Below are 26,443 nucleotides of genomic sequence, written 5' to 3'. Positions count from 1 at the left end.
GAACTTCAGAAAAAAATATAAAAAGAGGATTGTCAGGAAGAAGTTAAAAAGGTACCAGGTCCAGAACAGTTCTGTTTATTTCTCTGTAGAGGTCTATGGGATTCTGGCTTTTTGGAGCAGCAGGTACTTCCTGTTTGGAACGCCAGGGGGAGGAGTCACTCAGTCCAATTCTCTTAAACAGTCAACAGTCTGTCCTTGAGTAAAAGCAACATTATGAAAAAAAACAGAGCATCACAAGCTTCTGTGCTGAACACCAGCAACACAAGGACCCTTAAATGTCAGCTGGATGTCTCTGTGCCCCCCCCACCCCACAGGTCCATGCTGATGACCGCGTGTGACATCTCTGCCATCACCAAGCCCTGGCCGGTGCAGAAAAGGGTAAGAAAACATGTCTGACTGTTTTTCACTCATGCTGACCTTTTCCTGCCCAGAAACTCTTTAAGTGAAATCATGAAAGCAACTGTGATTTCTATGAGCCTCCTCCGTAGTTCCAACTACAGTTTGATCTACTTTCAAAGCCTTTCCAGGGCAGGAGACATAACCTGCTCAAAGAGGTATTAGAGGCTGACACCTAGTGTTTGACATGAGTACTGCATAAACAATGTTGGTTCCATTCACATTACAACATATTTGGTCTTCCCTGCTCTTTTTGTTAAGGTATGCTGGACTGTTTATTAGGAGTAATTACCCACAGTGTAAATGTATATGTGCTTCCATTAGACATGCCATCCAGTGAACCATTAATGTGCTCTATTCTTTTCTATTCTATTCTATTCCATTCTATTCTAGGGACATTTTTAGACTAAAGCAAAGCTGATCACTGCAGCTGAAGCCCAGGCCTGAAGGACTCAGAATGTTCTTCCAAAGACAACATTATCAGTTTTATCTCACATCCTTTATTAACATTTTGGAGATTTGCTGGACAACCAGTCAATTGAGTGCAACAAAGTCTGCGTTGACATCCAACCTGATTCTCCCATCAGAGCTGTCCAGTTTTGAGTCCTGCTGAGGTCCTGCCGTGTGATCTGAGTGTCGGGCGCGTTGGTCTGGCAGCAGTGCAGCACGGTGGCTCACTGCCAGAGTTCAAATGAATCACATCAATCAATCAATCAGGGACTTAGCTTTGGCCCGTGACATATTGATGAAGCAATCAGGGGGTGGAGTCCTAAACCAACATGGATCATGACCATTCTGTTGCTAGCGTTAATAATATTTGGCATCTGTGTGACTGTTGGTTCCAGGGACGGGTCACCTTGAATGTATTATGGGATGCAGAAGCACTTTGAATTCAGCTCAAATTTTTGTCTTCCTAAACAAAACATTTGTGTCGTGGTTTTCTCAGGGAATGAATGCAGAGGAGCTACGGTGAGTTTCTTTTTAATGTAAGGAAACAGAGCACGTTAACTGCTCCACACAAGGCCAAACCATCACTAAACATCCCCCTTCCATTTCCTGTAACACTTCCCTTTTTTAAATCATGAGCCCCTCCTACTGGGCCTTGCTTTTCATTAGTTCAATAAACAAAGAGTTTGACATTGTTTTCCAAAACACAAATAAACGTTTTCATCCAAAGAAACATAATCTGTAATTTACAAAAATACAGATAATTTCCTTTAAAAAGAAAAATACAAACAACCTCAGGTGAGTCACATGACCTGTCACTACTTCCTGGAAAACGTTGTGTGAGCTTTGTGTTAGTGTATGCGGGAGGATTAAGAGTCGGCAACCCCGTGTGCACCCAGGGATACCTGCAGAGGAACAGGGACGGAGAGAACGGTTATTTAAGGCAAATGAATGGCGTGATTGTGTCTGCATGTGCACGTGCGTGCGTGCGTGTGGGGGTGGGTGTGTGTGTGTGTGTGTGTGTGTGTGTGTGTGTGTGTGTGTGTGTGTGTGTGTGAGTGCAGGCACAGCCACCAGCTGACGGTCCTAAACCATCAAAATTTGCTTTTGTTCAGCCAAGTTTGTATTCAAAATTCTATTAAACAGAGAATTTCCTTTTATAATTCCAGTATAAACTGTTATTTGACAGAAATATTTATGTGTAACTCTCTTTTTACCGGTTTACCAGACGTTCCCTGAACCATCTTCTGCTTGTCCAAAGTCCTGCACTGAGGCTTTAACAGGAACCAGGACGCGCATCACTGCTCTGTTGTCTGCTTTATGTCGGTTTCCTGTCAAATTTCAACTTGATTTTAACCCTTGTGCTATCTTAGATGCCCCCCCCCCCTTCCATTGAGGTGTTCTCCCTACCATGACAAAGGTGGATAAAGGTGGAAAGATTTCATGGAATCCATGGACACCAGTGAAGATCACAAATCATTGAAGAAAAAAGGTTCAGAGCACTGTCTAGTGGGTCTAGATGACCCACCTCCTAATGTTAACGTGTCTAAGATAGCACACGGGTTACAATTCTACCTTTAGGTTTTCGAGCCGTGCATGGTCAAGCTCTGATGTGCACACCTGACCTTTTAACCCATCCCCTTCGGCCCGATCCTTGAGGTCTTCCAACCAAAATCTTTTAAGCGTTCCAAAAACCCACTTGAAACTACAAGGTAGCTTTTAGGATGATGTCACAGCGGCGGAGGGCGCGTGGTGCATAACGAGACGCAGAGGAAGGGTTTGGCAAGATGGCAGACCGCAAACACATGGTGCTCTAAACTCTGCAAAAGTTTGTGTGCCACACCCTGTCTAAAAGTAACAAGACAGCAATTGAATACGCTGACTGACTACCGGTAAGAGAGCTCACTTAAAAGCATTACTTACTTTCTCTGGGAGTTCCTGCTTTCAACCCACCACTATATTAGCCTCTACTAGCTAGCTATTGCTAACGCCATGCCGAAACGAGAGCGGGAACATGTTAATGGACACGGATGAAGAGGACGCAGGTTCTGCTTGAATCTCCTGTTTCAAGTCCACTTTCAAAGAAATAGTGTTCAGGAAACAAAGAGGAAAATGTGTCAAACGCTGATATTCTACACGCAATCCGAGAATTAACGGGCAGATTTGCTTCCTTTGAAGAGAAGATCTGCAGGAACACTGCAAATATAGTAAGCATCAAAGAAGTGGTGGAAGGCTTGGATCACCAGGGTAACCCTTGTGCTACCGTTGGGAGGTGGGTCATCTAGACCCACTAGACAGTGCTCTGAACCTTTTTTCTTCAATGATTTGTGATCTTCACTGGTGTCCATGGATTACATGAAATCTTTCCACCTTTATCCACCTTTGTCATGGTAGGGAGAACACCTCAATGGAAGGGGGGGGGGGGGTCATAGGATAGCACAAGGGTTAAGGAGAGTTTTCATCAGTGTGTCTTCAGCCACAGAATCATTCTCCTAAATATCAGTTTTCCAAATGGTTTTCCCATCTCAAAGGGGTCATGGCGGTCTGAGATGGCGTTCCTCTTTACTGTGGTCAGATTTCCCTGAGCTCAGATTCAGAAAGAGCTGCTGATTTCTCTGTGATGCAGGTTGCTGAGCTGGTGGCCACAGAGTTCTTTGAACAGGGAGACAAAGAGAGGCGAGAGCTCAACATTGAGCCTACGGTGAGTATTTCTGAATCCTTACAGCAGAACCTTCATGTCCTGGTGCGCCACCTTGTTGTCATTGGTTTGTAAAATTTGTTTTCAAAAACCTAAAAAAAAAATTGTGGTGTAATTCTGTGATTTGTGAATTTAAAAAAAAACATTTTTTTTGCAGCAAATGTATTTCAAATTGCAAATCTTATTGTTTTAAAAATAATCTTCCATAAAAATTGATAAAAAATACCCGCTAAAGATCAATACTCACTCAGATTTGCTGAAATAGTTTGAGTTTTCTCTGACTTTGGTGGTTTTTGTTTAGAATTTCTTTCCGGCAGATAAAGGAAGCTACACGTGTTTGACGTCTTCTTTGCGTCTCTCTAGGACCTGATGAATCGTGAAAAAAGAGACAAGATTCCCAGCATGCAGGTGTCCTTCATCGATGCCATCTGCATTCAGCTGTATGAGGTAGGCGGTCCATCATTCTTCTGAGGAGTCTTTCACTGTCGTTTCTCATTTGTCCATGCTATTGCCGTCGCAGACCCTGGCGGGCCTGTTGGAGCACTGCTCGCCGCTGCTGGAAGGCTGCCAGAAGAACCGCCAGCACTGGAAGCGTTTGGCTGAAGACTGTGAGAAGGGACAGGTTGATGCTCTGGTGTGACACCAGCTAGCATTTCCTGTGACATCACCGTTTCTAGAAAGAGACGTCAAACCAAGCGCATCCAAACCGCATTTCCATATCCCAACCCGACTTTTACATTGGTGTTTCAGATGACCAGGTATTCTCTGAAAATGATGGCTGATGGAATCAGGCAGGAGGACAGCTGAAGACTGTTTCCAGGAATGACAGAAACCTCACAAGCTTTTTGGGTCCTTCCCAGCTTTATTTTACCATTCAGCAATTTTTACTGCTAATAGAAAACTCCAAACCCCAAAGCCAGTAGAAGGCTTCAGGAGAACAGGAGGGACTTTTGTACCAAACAGGTTTTTAAAGCTGCCTTCTGCTGCCACCGTTTGTTTGGACACTGTAGAGACTAGATGAAGCACGACGCTATATTTTCTACCTTAGCTTTCCTTTTTGCACAACGTGCTTTTTTGACGCCTCACGTCCACAGTCTGTCACACTGGTGGGTGATTTGATATTTCAGAATGACCTGATAAGTTTGTATTTGTTCACAGCAAACACGAAAACGTTTAGTCTTTTATACAGTTTTCACAATGTCTAAACTATTGCATATTTATTTTGTATTTATTAGAGTTTCTATATTGTACGGTTGGTTGAGAGCACATGGTTCTTAGAGGTGACGTTTGATACAAACAATATCTATTTTTTCCTCAGGTGATTCTTCAGAACCAGTCTGAAGAATTTGCTGATGAAAATGGTTCTGAATCTTTCCAGCGTCTTGTGATAAAAGAACCATCTCAATATATTAAAATAACTAAAAACAGTGTTTGTCTTTTTTGCCAATGGCAGCAGAGACCAAGAAAACTGTCGACTTGATCTTTGTCTACACGTTTACTGAAACAACCGGTGCCTGATGGAGATCTGCTGCCCAACACGTCTGTGTCCGAGGCTCTGGCTGACTCCTGTTCATGTAACCCTTGTGCTCTCCTATGGGGTCCAGATGACCCCCCCCCCCCCCCCCTTCCATTGAGGTGTTCTCCCTACCATGAAAAAGGGGGATAAAGGTGGAAAGATTTCATGTAATCCATGGACACCAGTGAAGATCACAAATCATTGCAGAAAAAAGGTTCAGAGCTCTGTGCCTAAAGTGCCTAGGATAGCACAAGGGTTAAGGAACTTATAACTTTATGAAAGTTTCACTTTCGCTCAGTAGTTGATCAAAAGTTGTAGAATTTCACCTTAAAATGGGTTAGTCTTCTACTCAGCAGACGGACCCCCCCAGTACAGTGAGGAACCCTACGGTTCTGCCAGGCCCGCCCGTCTCCAGCTCATGATCAGGACGACCACGGTGCAGCACTCATGAACCTGATTCTTTCCCGCTGTAAATTCCCTCAATGCATCGCGTAAATCTACACCCCCACTGAATGCTGGGAGTTGCATCAAAAATGCTCCCCGCACAAAACACAAATCACACTGAGAAAAGAATTTAATGATGTAAAAAAACGAAAGCATCTTCTGAGGGGGAGAAAGATCAGGAAAACACAGATCGGACAGACAAACTAACAAAAAGTTCCATCAGATCTCACTGAGCACAGGTTCGCCTCATCCTCCAACAAAGAAGAAAGTCCAGTCCAGGAAAGCAGGAGTTCCTCATGAGCTCAGAGTAAACGTCTGCAGCTCAGGTGCTGCAAGCCGAGTCGGTCCTTTTGTACGCCACCATGCTGCTCACTTTGTGGATAGAGGTGGTGAAGGAGCGCAAGCGCACCTCCTCTGATTGGTCGATTATCTGAGGCCCCGACTCTTCCCACTTGTCAGGAACCACCAAGTCTTTGTCCGTATACACCAGGAGGTCAAAGGAGCCTGCAAGAACAACTAATCAGAGGGCCGGCCGAGCAGGGAGGAGCTGCAGGAGTCACAGATGGATTATGGGAACTCACACTGCGTCTCCAGCAGAGGCAGGAAGGTGACGGTGGCCGTGATCTGTCTGATGACGGAGCGGATCTCATCCTGAATGGTCTTGATGGACTTCTCTCTGGGAGCACTGCTTTGAAAGGATCAGAGTCAGAGGTCAGCACACAGAAACAAAGGCTGGACTGCCCCCCTACCCCTCTGGCTCCAGCTGAAGGGGCATTTTGGAGCTGTAGTGGTGTCCCACAGTGATTCAAAGGAGGAGCCGTGGTGGATTGCTGGTAGGACGATCCGCGTCACGCTGTGGCGTTGAGGAGAAACGCATTTCCTCACGTGGGTGTGCGCTGAAGCACAGACGTTTACATTTAAATGTAAGTCATGACTTTGTTTATGCGTGACTTTTTAAATAAAACCCATGATGTGTATTTTCTGAGCGCTAACGCAGCAGACCGACTACTATTCATGACGTTGTGGAGCGGTTGTAACGTCCGGATTTGAAGACACTTTTCTCCATAAACTCAGTCATTGTAGCTATTTGGACGGCAGAGCAGCAGCCTGAAATAAAAACCACAGAAACGTTTGCTCCCTCAGAATGAGAACCTGATTTGGAGTACATGCCGAGTCCCAACCCCACAGAAAACCTTTTTTAAGGTTTAAACCGAATCCCAATTCCTCCCAGCTCCTGCCCATCCCCCCTCCAGCAGTTATGGAAACATTTGAACATTACCAGTCCTGGATGGCGTCATCAATAGCTGCATATCTTCTACGTTAGCATTTAGCTGCCAGCGCTAGAGAAACACACAACATGGGTTTTCTAGCCTTGACCTACATTTAAATGTAAACTCTGCTTCAGAACACGCCTATGTGAAGAAATGCGCTTCTCGTCCACGCCACAGCGCGCCGCGGATCACGCTAGCGGTGGTGGGATAGCCAGCCCCTGGAGAAGCTCCTTTCCTCTTGAGACATTTGGAACTGGAGAGCGGGCTCACCTGCTCTCTTTGGCCGACTTGTCACACTCGATGTCAAACTGCCATCGCTCCAGCACCTCGTTGGTCTCCAGGCAGGTGATGACCAGCACCAGCTTCTGCACGCTGCACTCAAACAGCCATTCTGAAACCCAAACCCGCGTTACACGCCTGCTTTAAGGCCTAACACGCAGACCAGGTAAGTCCAGGCTCAGAGATTTGCAGATCACCGTCCCGTTTTACCTGGACCAGGTGTGTCCATCTGGAAAACAAGCCTGTTCTAACATGACACAAGAAAAACCTATTCCTGCTGTTTCAACACCACCAACACACGAACCGAGCTACACAAACGTCTTCAGGATGCTAATTTTCTGCTGATTCTTGATAGATAGCTTGTGGTGTCCCACAAGGATCAATTCTGGGCCCGCTGCTATTCAGTATTTACATAAATGATATATTCAATGTCTCACAACTATTAAAACTCATTATTTGCTGATGACAGATCTATTCTATTCCATTCTACAAACAATCATAGGGAACTTAATGTGGTGAACATAGAGTTAACCCTTGTGCTGTCTTAGATGACCCCACCCTTACATGGATGTGTTATTCCTACCATGACAAAGGTGGATAAAGGTGGAAAGATGTCATGGAATCCATGGACACCAGTGAAGATCACAAATCATTGAAGAAAAAAGGTTCAGAGCACTGTCTAGTGGGTCTAGATGACCCAACTCCCAACGTTAAAGTGCCTAGGATAGAACAAGGGTCACACAAAATAAAATCATGGCTGACGACAAATCCTCCTTTAACCCAGATAAAACTAGTGTGACATATTTTGCTAACTACTACACCAATACCGATGTCTCAATTAAAATAAATGTCTTAATTTAAAGTGTTACAGAATTCAGATTCTCAGGCGTTTTTATCGATGACAAACTAAGTTAAAGCCTCACATCAGACACACACAAAATAAAGTCTCCAAAAGTATTTCCATCATAAGTAAATCTAAACATATTAAAATACGACAGTAGATATTTATTACACTGCTCCTTAATTTTACCATATTTGACCGACTGTGTAGAAATTTGGGGGACTGATTCTAAGAGTTCACTACATCCTCTGTTTACTTCAAAAATGAGCCGTCAGAACTGAACATAAAGCCGGATATCCTGATCATACAAACAATTTGATCAATCCAGACTTCTAAAACTGTATGATCTTGTTGTGTTTTAACTTCTATTCAGAGCCAGTGGGAAATCGTTACCATTCAATACCAAACAACACAAAAGAGTTCTTAGAAAATGAAGGAGGAACAAAGTGAGGGGATGCAGGAACTTCAAGACCAAACTGACAAGAACCACAAAGACAAGTTTGTGTCTCATTCAATCAAGCAAATGTGACTTACGGTTTTAATCTATGCATTTCATCATTTCTGTAATGACTTTGAGAAATCTGTGTAAATTCTTCAATGTTGCGTCTGACCCTAAATTATGATGAACTCTTTGGGCTTTTAGAGGACTTTTGGGCAGGAAAACATCACTATTTAGGCACATCGACACGTGGAAACAACATGAGGTGTCAATCATCCCAACATCCACCTCCATATCCCATAAATCTGTAAAGAGAAACAATATCCCACGCCTCTTGTCTTCAATAAGCCTTTGCTGGACGCTGACAGACAGGAATTGCATCTTGATCATTGCCTCCATGTTAAGAAATAGAAAAATAAAGTCCTAACAGACACGGCCTGCTTTAGGACAAAGAAAGGACAAACTACCTTTGAGTTGAGACACCACGTTGGTCAGGTAGTTGTTCAGCCTGGGCTCCGTGGAGACCTGGAGGCTCATGTCATAGTGAGTGACCCTGGTGAACGTCTCTGGGGGGTAAATGCCCCGCTGGTACAGGATGCTGTTGATGCCGAAGGCTGTGGGGAGGATCACGGGGCTGTTATTAGCGGGGGGGGGGTTGTGACGTTAATTCAGGTCAAAGACTGAGAACACTCTTTTCGTCCACACTACTCTACGTTAGTTACTCAGCCGATGATAAGTAGTTTGTGTCTGTTCAACCCGAAATCTAGCATTCCTACTTTAACTCTGGTGACGCTCGGCTTCTTTACCAGCACACCTGGCGGTGGGCGGTGTTAGAAAGCCGCCATTAACCTACACATCGACCAGAAGCAGCCATTCGATCTTTAAGAAGTTGGCTTCAGAAGGAAGGCTTTTAAAATGCTGCGACGGTTTAGGGCTCTGCCTTCGGTCTGGAGCCGCCGTAAATACACTCGCTGGCTACACACAACAACCGAGCACGCGGGCCCGACCGCCCGCTAGCACACAACAAATGAGGAAGAGCCGTTGAAAAGCCCGGCTAGTACAGAAACAAATGTTGAAACATACAGAAAAACTCGGCCACCAGCTCCGCGCTTCCTTTAAGGGTGATTCCTTTTAAAGTACTCGTCATTTCATGAAATGACAATCAACCGTTGAAAAGAAACGTCGGGCTTCTTGCTGCACTGAAGGCTGAAACTGGTACCCGCCGTCCGATTTGAAAAATCAGTGACAACCTCTACGCATGCGCAAAAAAGACAGACCTCCCCACGTGGTCAACCCTAGACAGGAGAAAATGACTTTTTTCTTTTTTTGAAACTTTATTTATACAACAGTAAACATCACATCGGCAAGTTTACCGTCAGATGGCAAAAATCAATGTTATCTTAAAAAATAAAGAATAAATTATAGTATGTAAATAAAATTAACAGGGACATCGTTAGCAAAAAGGAAAATTTAAAAACAAAAATAAATAAAAATATATTAAAGTATTTCTCAGTAGAGGGAACTATTCATCAAGCAAAAAAGCTCATATTGTTTCAGTGTTATGCCTTGAATGTAATAATCTTTTGAAGATATTAGTAAAATTGATAATCTCTATCAAAAATCCTGTAAAATTGTTTTTTTGGTTTTTTTTACTCAGCACTTATTTAAATAGAAGTAGTAACAAATCAATACTATTTCCTACCAATTGATCCTGCGAGTTAAAATATGTAAGAATGTGTTTGAAATATATAATAATAGTACTGTTCATGCTTATAAATCTTTTCAATTGGATCCAGAATTTAAGGGAGAATTGACAATGGCAGAAAAGGCGAAGAACTGATTTTGGGAAATCATTACAAAAGCTACAGTTATTTCCTATATTTGAGAATTTGAATATGAACATAGTGTGGGGTAAATGTTATGTAGAATTCATTTGTGTATTTCTTTAATTTTGTTATTTATGCCAAATGTTTCTGGCAGTAACTATGCTTTTGTCCAAATGATAGTTAAAATATTATTCCAATAAATTTCTCCTTTAGGTGTTATGCTTCTTTTTTCATATAAAGTAGTAAATATATGTTTGTTGTAGCATTTTTTATTGAAAATATCAATATCATTAATTGTCAATAGAGGGTCTATTTTTAGATGCCTTGTGATATTTAACCCTTGTGCTATCTTATGTCCCCACCCTTGAGTAACCGGCAGGTCGGCCTGTGACAGGTGCATGCCTGCTTGATTGGGGATGTAGTTCAGCTGTTCTGCTTCTTTATAAGGAACAGGGAGTGAGTTGACAGACAGTGGCTGCCTGCCTGCATGGTGGTATGTATGGCTGAAGCTCCTCTTGTCGGAGAATGTAGATCACCGGTTACTCATTTTTATTCTGCTCTTTTAACTAGATTCTGTTAGCGGCTGGACGTGTTGCAGATGTCATGAGCCACTGCGTGTTCTTTACCCACCCTTATTATACATTTTAATGTGTTTTAGAGTGGTGCTGTATTTATTGTGTTGTTGACTCTGATTCCTTTTTATTGTTGCATAGGTGTGAGTCGGGCGCCAGTGCGTGTGGTGTTGGTGAAGGGGCCCCTTGTGGCAGCGTCTTCCTCACTGTATTTATTTCCTTTTTAGTGTGTAGTGGAAGTTTCTTTGGCACGTTTTTCTTGTGTGTGTGTGTGGATTTGTTTTCAGCACGGAGTGGAGTGAGGTGCGCTATGTAATCCATGGACACCAGTGAAGATCACAAATCATTGAAGAAAAAAGGTTCAGAGCACTGTCTAGTGGGTCTAGATGACCCAACTCCCAACGGTAAAGTGCCTAAGATAGCACAAGGGTTACGGGGAGAGGTCATTAGTTGAAATAATCCTGAGGGAAGAGCTTTCATTACAATTTTCAATTCTTTTTGCTTGTTATTGGAAAATATTTTTTAAGAACCTGTCATAACCCAAAAGGGTCTTTTATTTTTTTAAACCAGTGTGGTGAAAAATTATGTAACACAGTGTACTGGGTGGCTGTGGGGTCGCGTTCTAAGTTCCGGTGTTCATTGAACGCATCAAGCAGAAATGCTGATTGGCTCTCAGTTCTGTCGCTCAACCTGTAGTTGGGGAGTTTGGTCCAATAGGGTTCAGCTATGGCCCGAATAAGGAAATGGGGCTGATGCAGGAGCAAGGGAATAAAGTTTGGGGGAGTGCTCTCAGCGGGAGGATACAAGAGTTTCTGGGCAAGTTGTGCAGCATTGGTTACAGCCTACAGTAACCAGAATAAATAACCTTAACCCTTGTGCTATCCTAGGCACTTTAACGTTGGGAGTTGGGTCATCTAGACCCACTAGACAGTGCTCTGAACCTTTGTTCTTCAATGATTTGTGATCTTCACTGGTGTCCATGGATTACATGAAATCTTTCCACCTTTATCCCCCTTTGTCATGGTAGGGAGAACACCTCAATGGAAGGGGGGGGTCATCTAAAATAGCACAAGGGTTAAGAGATTAAGTCTCCGTGCCTCAGTGTGTGGGAAAGGGACGCTACAATTGCATTACCGGGGCAGCTCTTTCGGCCAAGGCGAGCAATTAAGAGTTCTGGCTGTTGACATCGACAGATTAGTTAACCAGATTTATGCTCACATGCCCCCAGCCATTCAGGAAGAGCTAGCCCGGGACCAGACGACCTTCGCGTTCAAACCCAACCAGCGCACCGTAAGTTACTGCAGGAGGCCCTGGAGCTGGCCACAGAGAGAAAAATGCTGTGGAGGCCCTCCTCCAGGGTGGAGCTTGAGGCCCCTCCAAAGGTTAGAGCTGCAAGTGTATCAGAGCCTGACACCAAGGGGCCTGCACGGGCAGAGGAGCTGACCCAGCTAGTAAAAGCTGTGACCCTGAGAAACGAACAGGCATCCAAGGTCCGCCCCCAAAGAGACTGGAGCTGACCCAGGACCTCCTGGGGTTGTGGGAAACCTGGGCACTTGATTCGTGACTGCCCGGACAACCAAGGAAACAGGAACGGGACCGCATAAGCGGGACAATGTGGCCCCCTGAAAAACCATCCCGATTGGACCCACAGAAATGGAATGCTGGCCATGTGGGGGTCAAAGAAGTCCCATCTGAGAGACTAATGACTTTGGGCCGAACCTGGGTTGGTGACTGCTGGTTCACAACTATGAGTGTTGATGCAGCGTCATGCTTAGCTTTAGTGGACACAGGTTCATCTGCAACACTGCCCTGCAGTGGTGAGGAATAATGCAGCCATCCTTCCTAACGCTGTAACATTACAGACTGTTACTGGAGAACGGACTTTCATGCAGGGGGAGGCTGTTGTGACTCTGGAGGTGGGAAACCAGCAAGTGAATTGGCCTGTGTGGATTGCTGACTTGGAAGAATGCTTACCAGGCCTTGATTTTTTTTTGCGGGCCCAAGGTTGTGTTATTGATACCAAGAGAGGAACCCTTACATTTTCTGATGGACATGTTATCCAGATGACCAAATTTCCTCTAGATCGGGGTCCCATGTAGTTCACACCCTGTCCATGACTGACAAAACCAAGTCTGATTCAAGAAAAAAGAAGAGCTCTGTCTGTTATGTATATCCAGATGAGCCACCCAAACCATCTGTGAATAAAACACCTATAGACACAGAAAAGATGGCAGCGGTAAGCACCTGGTCTGTTTCCACCTGACCCTGTTCTGCCCTTTCTACTGGACACGGATGCCAGCAATGTGGGCTGTGGTGCAGTTCTGTCCCAGGTAAGACCTGTGGGGGACAGAGTGGTTGCATACTACAGCTGGACCTTTAACAAAGTTGAGCAAGGCTAGTGCTCCACCCGAATGGAACTCCTCGCTGTGGTCAGTGCCATTAGACACTTCAGATATTACCTGGGGGGTCTTCATTTCACGGTCAGGACTGATCAGGCTGCCCTACAGTGGCTGATGTCTTTTAAGGAGCCGGAGGGCCAGCTGGCGCGCTGGATTGAGGAGCCACAGGCCAAGTCAGGCCAGTGGCACGGCACCAGAACACTGATGCACTGTCACAGCGGCCATGTGTCACAGAGGACTGCCGCTATTGGCCTTTATTTTTTTATTAAGGTCAAAATGTGAAAAAAATCCAGAAAATCACATCGTCCGATCTTTTTAATAATTTATATATTTAGTTTATTTATTATTAATTATTTGTGTAAATTATGGTGGAAAATAAGTCTTTGGTCACTGACAAACAATCAAGATTTCTGTCTCTCAGACCTGTAACTACTTCTGTAGAGGATCCTCTGTCCTCCACTGGTTAACTGTATTAGTTACACCTGTTTAAACTGGTTATCTATAGAAAGGCACCTGTCCACAACCTCACACAGTCACACTTCAAACTCCACTATGGAGACCAAAGAGCTGTCTAAGGACACCAGAAACCAAACCTGTACCAGGCTGGAAGACTGAATCTGCAACAGGTGAGCAGCTTGGTGTGAAGAAATCAATTATTAAGGAATGGAAGACATACAAGACCACTGTGAGTCTCCCTCCATCTGGGGCTCCCCCCAAGATCTCACCCCGTGGGGTCAGAATGATCACAAGAACGGTGATCAAAAATCCCACAACCCCATGGGGGACCTAGTGAATGACCTGCAGAGAGCTGGGACCAAAGGAACAAAGGCTACCATCAGTAACACACTACACCACCAGGGACTCAAACCCTGCAGGGCCAGACGTGTCCCCCTGCTAAAGCCGGTACATGTGCAGGTCCGTCTACAGTCTGCTAGAGAGCATTTGGAGGATCCAGAAGAAGACTGGGAGAATGTCCTATGGTCAGATGAAACCAAAATAGAACTTTTTGGTAGGAACTCTACTGTTTAGAGGAGAAAGAATGCTGACCTGCATCCAAAGAACACCAGACCTACTGTAAAGCATGGGGGTGGAAGCATCATGCTATGGGGCTGTTTTTCAGCAAAGGGACCAGGACGACTGATCTGTGTAAAGGAAAATATGAATGGGGCCATGTATGGTCAGATTTAGAGTGAAAACCTCCTTCCATCAGCATTGAAGATGAAGCATGGCTGGGTCTTTCAGCATGACAACCATCCCAAACACGTTACCCGGATAACAAAGGAGTGGCTTCTAAAAAATTACATAGAGGTTTTTAAAGCTCTAAAACAGGTTTCAGTTATTTTTCAAAGCATCAGGCTTGAAAATTTACAAAATGTGAAATTATCCCTGTTTATTCATGTCATCACCAAACTACTGAAGCCATCAGGATTGTTAATGAAGGAAAATATCTGGGTGCATTATTGTCTAAAAAACACAATAAGGACGGAAGAAGTCAACATTTCAAACTGGTTGCTTGATGTGAAGCAAAGTATAAGTCGCTGACTGACAAGAGCTTTAACTATTTTTGGGAGAAATTTGTTAACCAAAGAGGGAGTCTCTAAGATAATTTCTCCCTGCTATTCTTTGTACACATCCTCTCCAAACTTAACCCTTGTTCTATCCTAGGAACTTTAACATTGGGAGTTGGGTCATTTAGACCCACTAGACAGTGGGTCATCTAGACCCACTAGACAGTGCTCTGAACCTTTTTTCTTCAATGATTTGTGATCTTCACTGGTGTCCATGGATTACATGAAATCTTTCCACCTTTATCCACCTTTGTCATGGTGGGGAGAACACCTCAATGGAAGGGGGGGGGGGGGGCATCTAAGATAGCACAAAGGTTAAAGAAGGTTTACTCAATTACTTTTCAGGTCCAGTGGAAAAACAAACCCCCCATATCAAACGTTCCCAACTATTTAAAAGTTATGACAAAGGTGGCATCAATTTGAAGCTACATTTAGAATGACATGGTTAAAAGCTCTTCTGATTGATAATTACTTCCTATGGTTTCATATTCTAAAATCCATCTATCAGCATTTAGAAGGAATACTTTTTTTACAATATGTGATTTTGACGTTTTGAGGAAGCAGAGAAAGAGAACTTTGGGGTGGGGCTGTCCATCACTCAAGCTGAAGTCACTGAGGCAGTCCATGAGCTCCTCGGTAGCAAAGCTCCGGGACTGGACGAAGTCCGCCCTGAGAACTATGGAGTTCTATCCTGTTCATAATTAAATAAATAAATATTTAATTCAATAAATAAATATGACCTCATGCAAATACACAATCAACCAATAAATCTCTCATAAATATATAAAAAAGATCATGAAATGGTGAAAAAGCTGCACACAGATTTAAAATTAGCCATTATATTATTCAACATATTTCATTTTGCGTTAAAAACCTGTTCATTATTTTAAAACAGCATTTTAAAATATTCATTTTTAATCATGTGGAATATTATTATAATTCTACGTCTTTTTTCAGAACCTTGGATTTCAAAATCAATATTTTCCAAAGTAGCTTTGTTTTTATTTCATGTTGCTGTTTTTCACAATGACTGATTTATTTCATGAAGAGCTTTTTCAGGAGAATGTTTCTGTCTGTCAATCAAACCAGATAAGGCGGAGACACTTTTGTGATTGGCTACTCCTTTCCTCAGACATAAGCAGCAGCACAAGTGTGCAGTTTTTGTATGAGGGTCTGTGGGATGATGGTGTTGAAAGCTGATGCACAAATTCCTATTCTCTAGGTGGGTGAGGGTTGTGTGGACCACAGAGGAGATGGCGTCCTCTGTGGATGAGTTTGACCTGTATGTATATCAGTGCAGGTCCTTGGTGACATCAATGGAATCTGTGATGAGGGTCATGGCCAGTTTTTCAAAACATTATATGAGTAGGGGTGTTCCAAAATATCAACGTGGTGATATATCACGATATGTAGTCCCGTGATTGATTCTCTGTGCGTTTTCATCAAGTATTGACCTTTCATTTACGTTTGAAGACTCTGTAAAACATTATATTGTAGCAACCTGGGGGTTAGCCCCGCCTTCAGCCCTTGAGACTCATGGGAAGTGGGGAATCATGGGGGCAAACCCTGAGTGTAAGGGCTGGAAGCAGAATTGAACTCCATGCTGTGTGTGTTTGAATAAATGGGAGTTGATACTGAAAAGGAGACTTAGCTTCTCTTCCTTTTTCTTCCTCTCTGAGACTGTCGTGCAGTGTATGGGCCACGGACAGCTCTCCAGTGAAGCCGCTTTAATAGCAGCTGGGCTATAGTGACGTACCGGCCGGGTCGTTACAATATTAATCATCCTTTGGTAAGACGATTTTGCGGAGGGTCGATAGGGGGCGCACGTAGCGAGATTGGCTGTTGCGGGTGGACGAAGAAGAATACATATTCAAAAAAAAATGGCGGAGGGGAAAAACAAGAAAATAGGGAGAGCAGCAAGTTAATAGACGCGCCAGCAGCATTGAAGCTGCATCATCTGGAGTTGTGTGAGAAAGCCGTGGTTGTTGCTGGCCTGAAGCCGACACGGCCCGGCATGGATACCTTTTTCCAGGCGAAGCTAACGCCGTCTTCTGGAGAGCAGAGGCAACGACAAAAGGATCCCATGATCAACCGTATCAAAGGCAGCACTCAGGTCTAACAGAGACTTTGCCATCATCAGTGTTCAGGCGGATGTCGTTGGTTTCTGTGCTATGATGGGGTCCAAAACGGCTGAGTAGCTCGGTGGGTAAGGTGAGCGGCTACCATGCAGGAATCCAGGGTTCGATTCCCGGAGGGGAAGAAACAATGGTACTGGGGGCAATTATCATATCAATGACGAGCAGTTAACATCACTCAGTGAGGGTCCTTAACGCTCACCGCTCCCCCAGGGGATGGGTCAAATACGGAGAAGAATTTCCCCATTGAGGGATAAATAAAGTATACGAAAAAAAAAAAAGACCTGACTGGAAAACATCACATGAATTGTTTAATAAGAGAAAATCAGTGAGCTGTTGGTAGACAACTTTTTCAAGGACTTTTCCTAAAAATGGCAGATTAGAGATAGGTCTGTAATTATTCAGTACAGTGGGATCAAGACCGCTTTTCTTCAGGAGAGGTTTAATGACTGCAGTTTTTAAGGCCTCGGGAAATATTCCAGATTGAAGAGACATGTTAACTATTTGAGTAATTGATGGCAACACACTGTTCAAGACAGACTTTAGAAATCTAGTGGCCTAGATAAAGTGCCTAGGATAGCACAAGGTGTTACGCCCCCGTCTGTATCTAGGGTTTTGGCTATCGAATTTTAAATTAACACACCAAACAAATGTCTCCATACAAAATATAACCAAATTTATTTATAAATAAATAAACAACCAACAATAACTAAAAGTGAAGCAAAAAGGCTTCAGGGTGAACCCAGGCCAAAATAACAAACAAACCCCCCCCCCTAACTGAAACATGTAATCTTACCTGCAAATGAAAGAACATTTTTTAATTATTTTATTCAGATTTTTTCTGTCTCCTGTATCTCATTTCTCTTTCTCAACAGGTCTTACCCTTTTAGGGCAAAGGTCTTCGTCTGTCTTGCCTGGATAAATAAAGGTTAAACAAAACCAAATAATTAAATGGTCCACCTTAAGACCCGCCCCCTCAGAAGACCCCATTGGTCAACCATCCCGTCCGTCGGAACAGTTTGACAGGCGCTCCGTCCGTCCTTTGTGATCGCGGTCCGCCAGAATAAAGAGAAGTTTCGGGTTAGAAGGAGAAAGACGGCAAAGGTGAGCATCCCCGGTTCTGGTTCCGGTCCGCTTTGCTTGTCCTGTCTGGGGTCTCGTCACCCAGAGGAGACCTGCGGCTGTCTGTCTGCGGGTTGGAAGTCAGCTCCACCTGAATAATCCCTGTGTGTTTTATGGGATGATGTTTCTGCGGCTTTTCTCATGTTCTTTCACTTGGAAAGATTTCTACCCCTGTCGGGGTAAATAGTTTGAATTTTTAGTCACATCTGCCTCCAGAGCCCAAAATGAAAGGATGTGAGTGCAGAGAACGGGACCGTTGGGGGCACAAAGGACCACGCAGGATGAGGAGGAGACAGATGGAGGCAGGGTGGAGGCAGGGTGGAGCGGGGGGGAGAATCAGCTGGTCACTCCTCAGGAGCAGGGGCGGTTCTACACTGAGTTGAACCCCCTACCCCCCACGCTCTATTTAAGGACATCCTTTTGTTTTTTTCTTTTGTTATTTGGCCATTTTACATCAAAAATGCATGAACTTTTCCGTCGCACAGGGGGCTTAAAACCTAAACGTGCTTTAAGATAAACATTTATTGAATCCACTAAAGCTAAACTTTTAAACCTTTAAAGCTGAACTTTTTGAACATAAATATGAACAAAAACAGACAGGAATATTAAGACAGAGTAAATCAACTTAAACCTTAAATAACATATAATATTTTGCTCTCCATAAAATATATATTCTGGCAAAATTATACAAATTTGAACATGCTGCAAAACAAAAAAAAAGCCCAGAAATATTAATTGGAAATAACAAATCAAATATAAGATAAGATAAGATATTCCTTTATTCGTCCCACGATGGGGAAATTTCCTTTTTGCGGCAGCAGTACAGGGCAGAGAGAGAGCAATATATAAAAGAAACAAACTGTGGAGTCAATATACTCACATATATACACAATATACACATACATTTCCCAAAAAAATTGCACAGGATGACCATATATCGGTTATTGCACAGGATAAAAGAAATATGACAGAGCCGATGATTTTGGTTAACGTGGTTCACTGGGAGCAGTTAAGGTTGTACAGTCCAACGGCAGCAGGTAGAAACGACCTGCGGTGTCGCTCCTTCAGACACTTAAGGCCTGTTCACACCGGGACGAATTTCGCCGGCGATTTTCGCCGACGTTTAACGCCTCGTGACTAAACAAAGGGCACCAACGAGAGTGTGCACACCGACGCGAAAAAACGCCAGGCGTTAAAGCGTCAAAAAAAAACAAAACGCCTCGGGTTCGTTTTTTTTTTTCGACGCGTCGCGTCGAAATCTACTCGACCAATGAGAATGGCGCTTTTGCTCACGTGTCTGGAGCTTCTGAAGTTACAGTAAAACACAACTTGGGGGCGCTCAAACACAAAACTGCCTTGCTGAGCACACATACCAGCGAAGAAGATAGACGCCAAGTAGCGTCTACACACAGCCGCGAAGCAATAATGACGGACATTCTAAAATATCCCCGAACCAAGCACCAGTTGGAGCTACTGGTGCTTGAAATATTCATGTTTTCTTTGTTTGATTCTGACAAGCGCGTAAATACTTGCTCTCTTCTTCTGAGTGAAAAGCGACTTTAAGAAGCGTAAAGTTGCGCAGCGCCACCTTGTGTACAGGAGTATTTCTGTTTTACATTAAGCGCCATCTAATGTCAGGGAATGAAATTGCATGTTCACTCCACTCATCGTCAGCGAAAATCGCCTGGGTGTGAACACAGAAAACGTGGCGAAAAACGCTGGCGAATAACGCCTGGCGAATATTCGTCCCGGTGTGTACGGGCCTTTAGGATGTATCAGTCTGACGCTGAAGGAGCTGCACAGAGAGGACACAGACTCATACATGGGGTGGGCGTCGTTCTCCATCATGGATGATAGCTTAGCTACCATCCTCCTCTCTCCCACCTCCTGCATTGAGTCCAAAGGCAGCCCCAGAACGGAGCTGGCCTTCTTCACAAGCTTCTCCAGCCGCTTCCTCTCTCCAGCCGAGATGCTGCTACACCAGCAGACCAATCCATAAAAGATGGCTGATGCCACTACAGAGTCATAAAAAGTCTTTAGGAGTGATCCCTGCACTCCAAAAGACCTCAGTCTCCTCAGCAGATAAAGTCTGCTCTGTCCTTTTTTGTACAGTGCTTCTGTATTGTGTGACCAGTCCAGTTTATTGTTGAGGTGAACACCCAAGTACTTGTATGAATCCACTCTCTCTATGTCCCTTCCTTGGATCTTCACCGGTGCTAATGTAGAGTGAGTGTGCCTGCGAAAGTCTACCACCAGCTCCTTGGTTTTCCCTGCATAATCTGGAGGTAGTTCCGCTGGCACCAGTCCACAAAGTTCTGAATCAGTTCTCTATACTCTCTGTCATCGTCATCCATGATTAGTCCGACAACGGCAGAGTCATCCGAGAACTTCTGCAGGTGACCAGATGCTGAGCTGGACATGAAGTCTGCGGTGTAGACAGTGAACAGGAACGGAGCCAGAACTGTTCCCTGCGGTGCTCCTGTGTTACAGACAATCATGTCAGACTCACAGTGGCGAGACCTCACGTACTGCAGTCGGTTTGAGAGGTAGTCCAACATCCATGCAGACAGATGCTGGTCCACGCCCATGTGCACCAACTTGTCCCTCAGCAGCAGCGGTTGAATGGTGTTGAAAGCGCTGGGGAAGTCGAAGAACATGACTCTCACAGAGCTCCCAGTCTGGTCCAGGTGTGACAGAGCTCTGTCCAGGAGGAAGATGACAGCATCCTCAACTCCGATGCCGGGCTGGTAGGGGAACTGCAGCGGGTCCATCGACTGGCTGACCATGGGACGAAGATGTGTGAGCACCAACCTCTCCATCGTCTTCATCAGATGAGAGGTCAGCGCCACCGGTCTGTAGTCCTTGAAGTCAGTCGGCCGGGATGTCTTTGGAACCGGGACCACGCAGGATGTCTTCCACAGCTGTGGCACCTTCCCCAGCTTCAGGCTCAGACTGAACATGTACAGCATAACGCTGCATAGTTCATCTGCACACGTCCTGAGGATCCTGGGGCTGATGCCATCTGGGCCCGACGCTTTCCTAGCCTTTGTTCTGCTGAGCTGCTTTCTCACCTGGGCTTTTGTGAGTGGCAGTGTGGGGGTTGGTGAGGGGAGGGGGCTGCGGGCTGAGTCGTCAGAGGTGTCAGGATGAGGCACAATAGGGGTAGGGGTCGTTGAATGCAGCAGTGGTGGAGACAGGGTGGGCAACTGGTCGAATCTATTGAAAAACAGATTCAGGTCGTTGACCCACGTCTGGTCCCCCTCAGCCTGAGTGCCGGGCTCATTGTATCCAGTGATGGTCCTCAGCCCTCGCCACACCCCGCTGACGTTGTTTTGCTGCAGCTTCTCCTCCAACTTCCTCTTGTAGCTCATCTTTCCCTGTCTGATGATGCGTCTCAGCTCCTTCTGAACAGCCCTCAGCTCCTCTTTGTTGCCTGATTTAAAGGCCCTCTTCTTCTCCTTCAGGAGAGCCTTTATCTCAGGAGTAATCCATGGTTTATTGTTGGAGAAGCAGCGTACTTTCCTGGTGGGTACGGTGTTCTCCACGCAGAAGTTGATGTAGTCCGTTATACAATCTGTTAGACGGTCAATGTCCTCCCCATGTGAACCACACAGTTCCTCCCACACTGTAGTTTCAAAACAGTCCTTCAGAGCCTCATCAGTCTCATCAGTCCATGTCCTCACAGTGCGGTAGACAGCTGGTTGCCTGCATACACAGGGTTTGTACACAGGCAGGAGATGAACCAGGTTGTGGTCAGATCTTCCCAGGGGGGGCAGAGCAGTTGAAGTGTATGCCTCCTTGGAGTTGGCATACAGTAAGTCCAGTGTTCTGTTGTCTCTGGTGGGACATGAGACGTATTCAATTTTCTTTGCCGTTTTGTCAGTTTTTTTAGAGCTGGACTCCTGGCATGAGCATGACCTAAGTCAGGGGTGGCGAACACGCGGCTCTCGGCCAATAAGCATGCAGCTCTTTCAGCCCCTAAGACTCATGGGAAGTGGGGAATCTTGGATGTAAAAGCATGAGTCAGAGGGCTGTGAGCAGAAGTGATGTCCATGCTGTTTGGCTGTTTGTGAGTGTGTTCAAAGAAACGGGCTCTAAAACCGGAAAGGAGGGGCACGGACAGCTCTCCAATGCATCCAGTTGATAGGCAGCTCAGTGCTTGCAGCCCAGCTACAGTGATGTACGCGTTGAGTCATTACAATATTTTAAATTCCAGCAATTATTAGCTTTTCATGCAAAAAGTCAATCATTAAATAAAAAAAAGTTAAAAAAGCAATTGTTTTAATAAAGGTTAAAATCAATGGATGCTCCACACATCTGAAATATAATGTATTTAATGTGTTTATTGTGAATCTGCATGACTCAGACACCAGAAGGATGCTCTGTCCAGATGTTTGTGTATTTGTTGGTGTAAGGGTCATTGAAAGAGGAATGTTGAGATACAAAGAATTACCAGTTAAATACTGTTGGATGAACGGTGAAATATTCAGTTTTTATCGTCATAAATCTGACTTCAAAGGAGTCGGTGGCTCACCAGCATCAACCTCACCGCACGTCACTGAGTAGTAGTGTGTTGGATAGAGGCAGAGAAAAGAGTGAGAGTGTGTGTGTGTGTGAGATGAGAGCGAGGTGCCTGTGTGTATGGGGGGGTATCTGACCTCCTGTGTTAACTCTGGCTAAGCTGCATTTGATGTGTGTATTGAGGCTGGACACTTTCCTAGAAATAAACACAAGTACAATACTTGCTGTTCTGTTGTAGGGAGAGGAGTGTGTTATGGAAAATAATACGGCTGTAACCCTTGTGCTATCTTAGATGCCCCCCCCCCCCCCCTCCATTGAGGTGTTCTCCCTACCATGACAAAGGTGGATAAAGGTGGAAAGATTTCATGTAATCCATGGACACCAGTGAATATCACAAATCATTGAAGAACAAAGGTTCAGAGCTCTGTCTAGTGCAGGGGTCTCAAACTCAATTTACCTGGGGGCCACTGAAGGCAGGGTCTAGCTGAGGGAGGGCCGCAACTTCAACGCACACATACACAACTTGTGAGTGTCTGAGAGCAAATAAATTTGTATGGAAGATGCACTATACTAAACTATTAACTATACTCTATTAGTAACTGTTTTCTGTAGATAATTTACTTATAAAATTTTCATTCAATAAAATAAAATACGTAAACAAAACAAAAACAATAAGTAAATAAATTTATAGTACATTTCTGTTCATTCAGTCTTCTATCTATGCTGTTTTCTGATTTAAACATCCTTATTAAGACAGTTTAGTTAACACTGTTGAATTATAACTATTAAACACAAAATAAGACTCCAATTCTACAGTTCTGTAAATCCATCAATGGTTCTTCTCTTGTCTTCTTAGTGATGGACAATTGGCAGCACTTCCTCCCAAACAGCTGAGACCCTCAGTGTGGATGAAGATGATTGTCTGTAAATCTGGACTGGACTTATTGACATTTAAGGTGGAGAAGTCAGAGAGTGTGTGCTCCCTATTTAGAGCCTGTTTTGAATTATTTTTTTTTTAGTTTACTCTTTAAACCAAAAATCAGTAAAGGAGAAACAAAATTCAGAAACCATTTTTGGATTTTCTTTCTTATGACTTTTTGCACATTTAAACCCTGGTCACAAGTTATTGTAGAGCAGCCGGTCAGCCACTCCTATGTTTGTATACTGAATTCAAACTGTGGTTCATAAAATAACGGGCGCTGTTCACTGGAGATCAGAACAATCGTTACTGATACCTGAGATCAGACAAAGGCTCAAAAAAAGGATGGAAATGGATCTTGGTGACACCAAATATGTGCAGCCAAGATGCACAACAAGCGTGTTTGAGATCACCCAGGTGGACGCAACGCTGCGTAGATCACCTGGTGTGTGACGTAGGTTTTTGTTTTTGCACAAACATCACCTGTCAATCATCACAAAAATATCACGAGGAAAGGGGCGGAGCAAGGCGCCAACCTAAGCGAACGCAGCTGGAAATTTAGTACTGAACTGACTAAAAGCTGCCCTATGACTACAAAACAATGCATTATGGGACATGTGTCCTGATGGTTTTTATAGTTAAGAGAGAAATTGAAACAATTTAAAATACCAATTGATTAAAAATAGGCTACATCCATTACAAAACATTCAAATAAATATAAAATATATAATAACACAGATCATACTAAGGGGGAGAGGAATATTTAAACTACATTGAACTGAATTGAACTTCAACTTCCTGTTCTCCTTCAGTCTCGCTGCAGATTTGCCATCACCCCCCCCCCCCCCCCCCGACCTGGTGTCCCCAATGATCCAGGCTTCCTTGCATTTTCACTAAACCGTGTTGTTGCTCACACGTGTTTAAAGTTCGAGCCCCGTTAGCTGTCACGCATGTAGGTGTGGGACATTTATTCTCCTCAGCTGACCCGAATCCCGTGGGAGCGGTGTGCTGCCGTAACAGCCGTGCATAAACTGTTTGGTTGGGGGGATGCGACGCCGCGCGCTTAACTGTAACCCTCGTAACCTCCGGGTCTGTGTGACCCAGAGAAAAGTTCAGCACGGACTGCATGCATTTAGAAAATTACGAGCGAATAGATACGTTCTAAAGGAAAGTAAGGAACTCCTTCATGTGGTCCGGGGAGGGGGCTGCAGTGTTGCCAGATCTGAGTGACAGTTTCCAGCCCAAACTCATCGTAAAACCTATGGAGTCCTATACTGTTCATAATTAAATAAATAAATATTTAATTCAATAAATAAATATGACCCCATGCAAATACACAATCAACCAATAAATCTCTCATAAATACATAAAAAGATCATGAAATTGTGAAAAACCAGCACACTGATTTTAAATTAGTCATTGTATTATTCAATATATTTCATTTTGCTTTAAAAACATGTTCATTATTTTAAAACAGCATTTTAAAATATTCATTTTTAATCATGTTGAATTTTACTATAATTCTGTCTTTTTTCAGAAGCTGATATTTCAAAATCAATATTTTCCAAAGTAGCTTTGTTTTTATTTCATGTTGCTGTTTTTCACAATGGCGTATTTATTTCATGAAGAGCTTTTTCAGCAGAATGGGTCCTTCTGTCAATCAGTGAAAGTGGGCGGGATCTAAACGCTCATTGGCTGATCCATGGAAATCGACTCATATTCCTCGATACCCGCTCAGCGGTGTGCCAGTCAGAGAGATGACATATTTCAGCGATATCCGCGAGGCTTTGCTGACATTAGAGATCAAATAGAGACAAACTATCTGTCTGCTGCAGAAGATGCAAACATCCACAACTCTGTTTTTGTAGTTTGAGGGTTTGTGTGGACCAAACCACAAAGGAGCTCCGGTCGTCAACATCTTTCACACTCCTCATTCTTACGCCATTCACTCACAGCTCACATCGTGACATATATGTCGGCTCGCAGGAGGATCGACAGAGTGAGACCAGGCAGCTGTGCAAAGCGGGACAAGCCTGCTCGGGCCTCCTGAACCTTATGATATTTTTCTATTTTCAATGAGACAATGATTATAATCAGGTCCTCTGGTTTTATTTTTCCCTCTCAAGAAAAATGTTGAACCTTTCCTGCGATGACGTTTCTGACATCTTAACACACTCCATGTTCATTGTGCTTCCATGCATTGTTACTGAGATAAGCACAAGCAACCGCTCCATGTGGCTATAAGGCTAAAAACATTAGCTTGTTGCCCCTCCCACACGCGGCATGGTGCGTTCATGGAAACTCCAGTTCATAGAAGCTTAGTGGAACTCCAACAACCACTCAGCCTAACTTAGACCACTACTATACGTTCATGAGAAGATGAAAATTGCCAAACCGACCACAAAATCACCTGAATTATGCACACTCGCCCAAAGCCACTTTTATCCGCAAATTTAGAACCAAAACTGCCCAATTTCTTGTAACACTGTGGATGTGTTGAGGTGCATACTCCCCCTAGTGTTGAGGGGTGTGCATTGCGCCATCACGTTTGCTGACGCATCTTCGATCGATATAGTCAGGGGAGTTAGGGTGCTGCTGCTCATGTCTGGGTAAAGGATTAGCCAATCACAAAAGTGTCTCCGCCTTGTCTAGTTTGATTGACAGATAGACTCATTCTCCTGAAAAAGCTCTTCATGAAATAAATCAGCCATTGTGAAAAACAGCAACATTAAATAAAAACAAAGCTACTTTGGAAAATATTGATTTTGAAATCCGAGGTTCTGAAAAAAGACGTAAAATTATAATATATTCCACATGATTAAAATGAATATTTTTAAAATGCTGTTTTAAAATAATGAACATGTTTTTAAAGCAAAATGAAATATATTGAATAATACAATGGTTAATTTAAAATCAGTGTGCAGGTTTTTCACAATTTCATGATCTTTTTATATATTTATAAGAGATTTATTGGTTGATTGTGTATTTGCATGACGTCATATTTATTTATTGAATTAAATATTTATTTATTTAATTATGAACAGTATAGG

General features: G+C 43.8%; 4 protein-coding genes across 12 annotated transcripts in view; 2 read left to right on the top strand and 2 right to left on the bottom strand.

Moving 5' to 3' along the window:
• The window catches only part of pde5ab (phosphodiesterase 5A, cGMP-specific, b), a 172,615-nt gene extending 167,647 nt beyond the window's left edge, over positions 1-4,968 (top strand). For all 7 annotated transcript variants that reach the window (XM_023965935.2, XM_078936480.1, XM_078936478.1 and 4 more), the window contains exons 19-22: positions 315-378; positions 3,470-3,544; positions 3,905-3,988; positions 4,062-4,968. In XM_023965935.2, the coding sequence (XP_023821703.1) occupies positions 315-378; positions 3,470-3,544; positions 3,905-3,988; positions 4,062-4,181 (343 nt within the window). In that variant the 3' untranslated portion in view covers positions 4,182-4,968. The remainder of the gene's footprint in view (positions 1-314; positions 379-3,469; positions 3,545-3,904; positions 3,989-4,061) is intronic.
• The window catches only part of LOC144987262 (uncharacterized), a 211,522-nt gene that overhangs the window by 66,162 nt on the left and 118,917 nt on the right, over positions 1-26,443 (bottom strand). The gene's annotated exons all lie outside the window — the stretch shown is intronic.
• mad2l1 (MAD2 mitotic arrest deficient-like 1 (yeast)) lies at positions 5,614-9,599 on the bottom strand. Of its 2 annotated transcripts, none has more exons than XM_011473450.3 (5): positions 9,415-9,599; positions 8,799-8,945; positions 7,043-7,163; positions 6,083-6,186; positions 5,614-6,005 (listed from the first exon to the last, which is right to left on the bottom strand). In XM_011473450.3, exons 1-5 carry the CDS (start codon positions 9,476-9,478, stop codon positions 5,824-5,826), a joined length of 618 nt encoding a protein of 205 aa, XP_011471752.1. In that variant the 5' UTR covers positions 9,479-9,599; the 3' UTR covers positions 5,614-5,823.
• The window catches only part of afap1 (actin filament associated protein 1), a 122,554-nt gene continuing 113,939 nt past the window's right edge, over positions 17,829-26,443 (top strand). The window contains exon 1 of one of the 2 annotated variants that reach the window (XM_011473453.4): positions 17,829-17,935. The gene's annotated coding sequence lies outside the window, so the exon portion shown is untranslated. The remainder of the gene's footprint in view (positions 17,936-26,443) is intronic. The other variant, XM_078936481.1, reaches the window with a different exon arrangement.

The sequence above is a fragment of the Oryzias latipes genome, chromosome 18 (assembly GCF_053564925.1).
Source record: "Oryzias latipes strain Hd-rR chromosome 18, Olatipes_Hd-rR_3.1".
Taxonomy (NCBI): domain Eukaryota; kingdom Metazoa; phylum Chordata; class Actinopteri; order Beloniformes; family Adrianichthyidae; genus Oryzias; species Oryzias latipes.
Note: the sequence above shows the minus strand (reverse complement) of the source record. Positions and strands in the feature narration are given on the sequence as shown.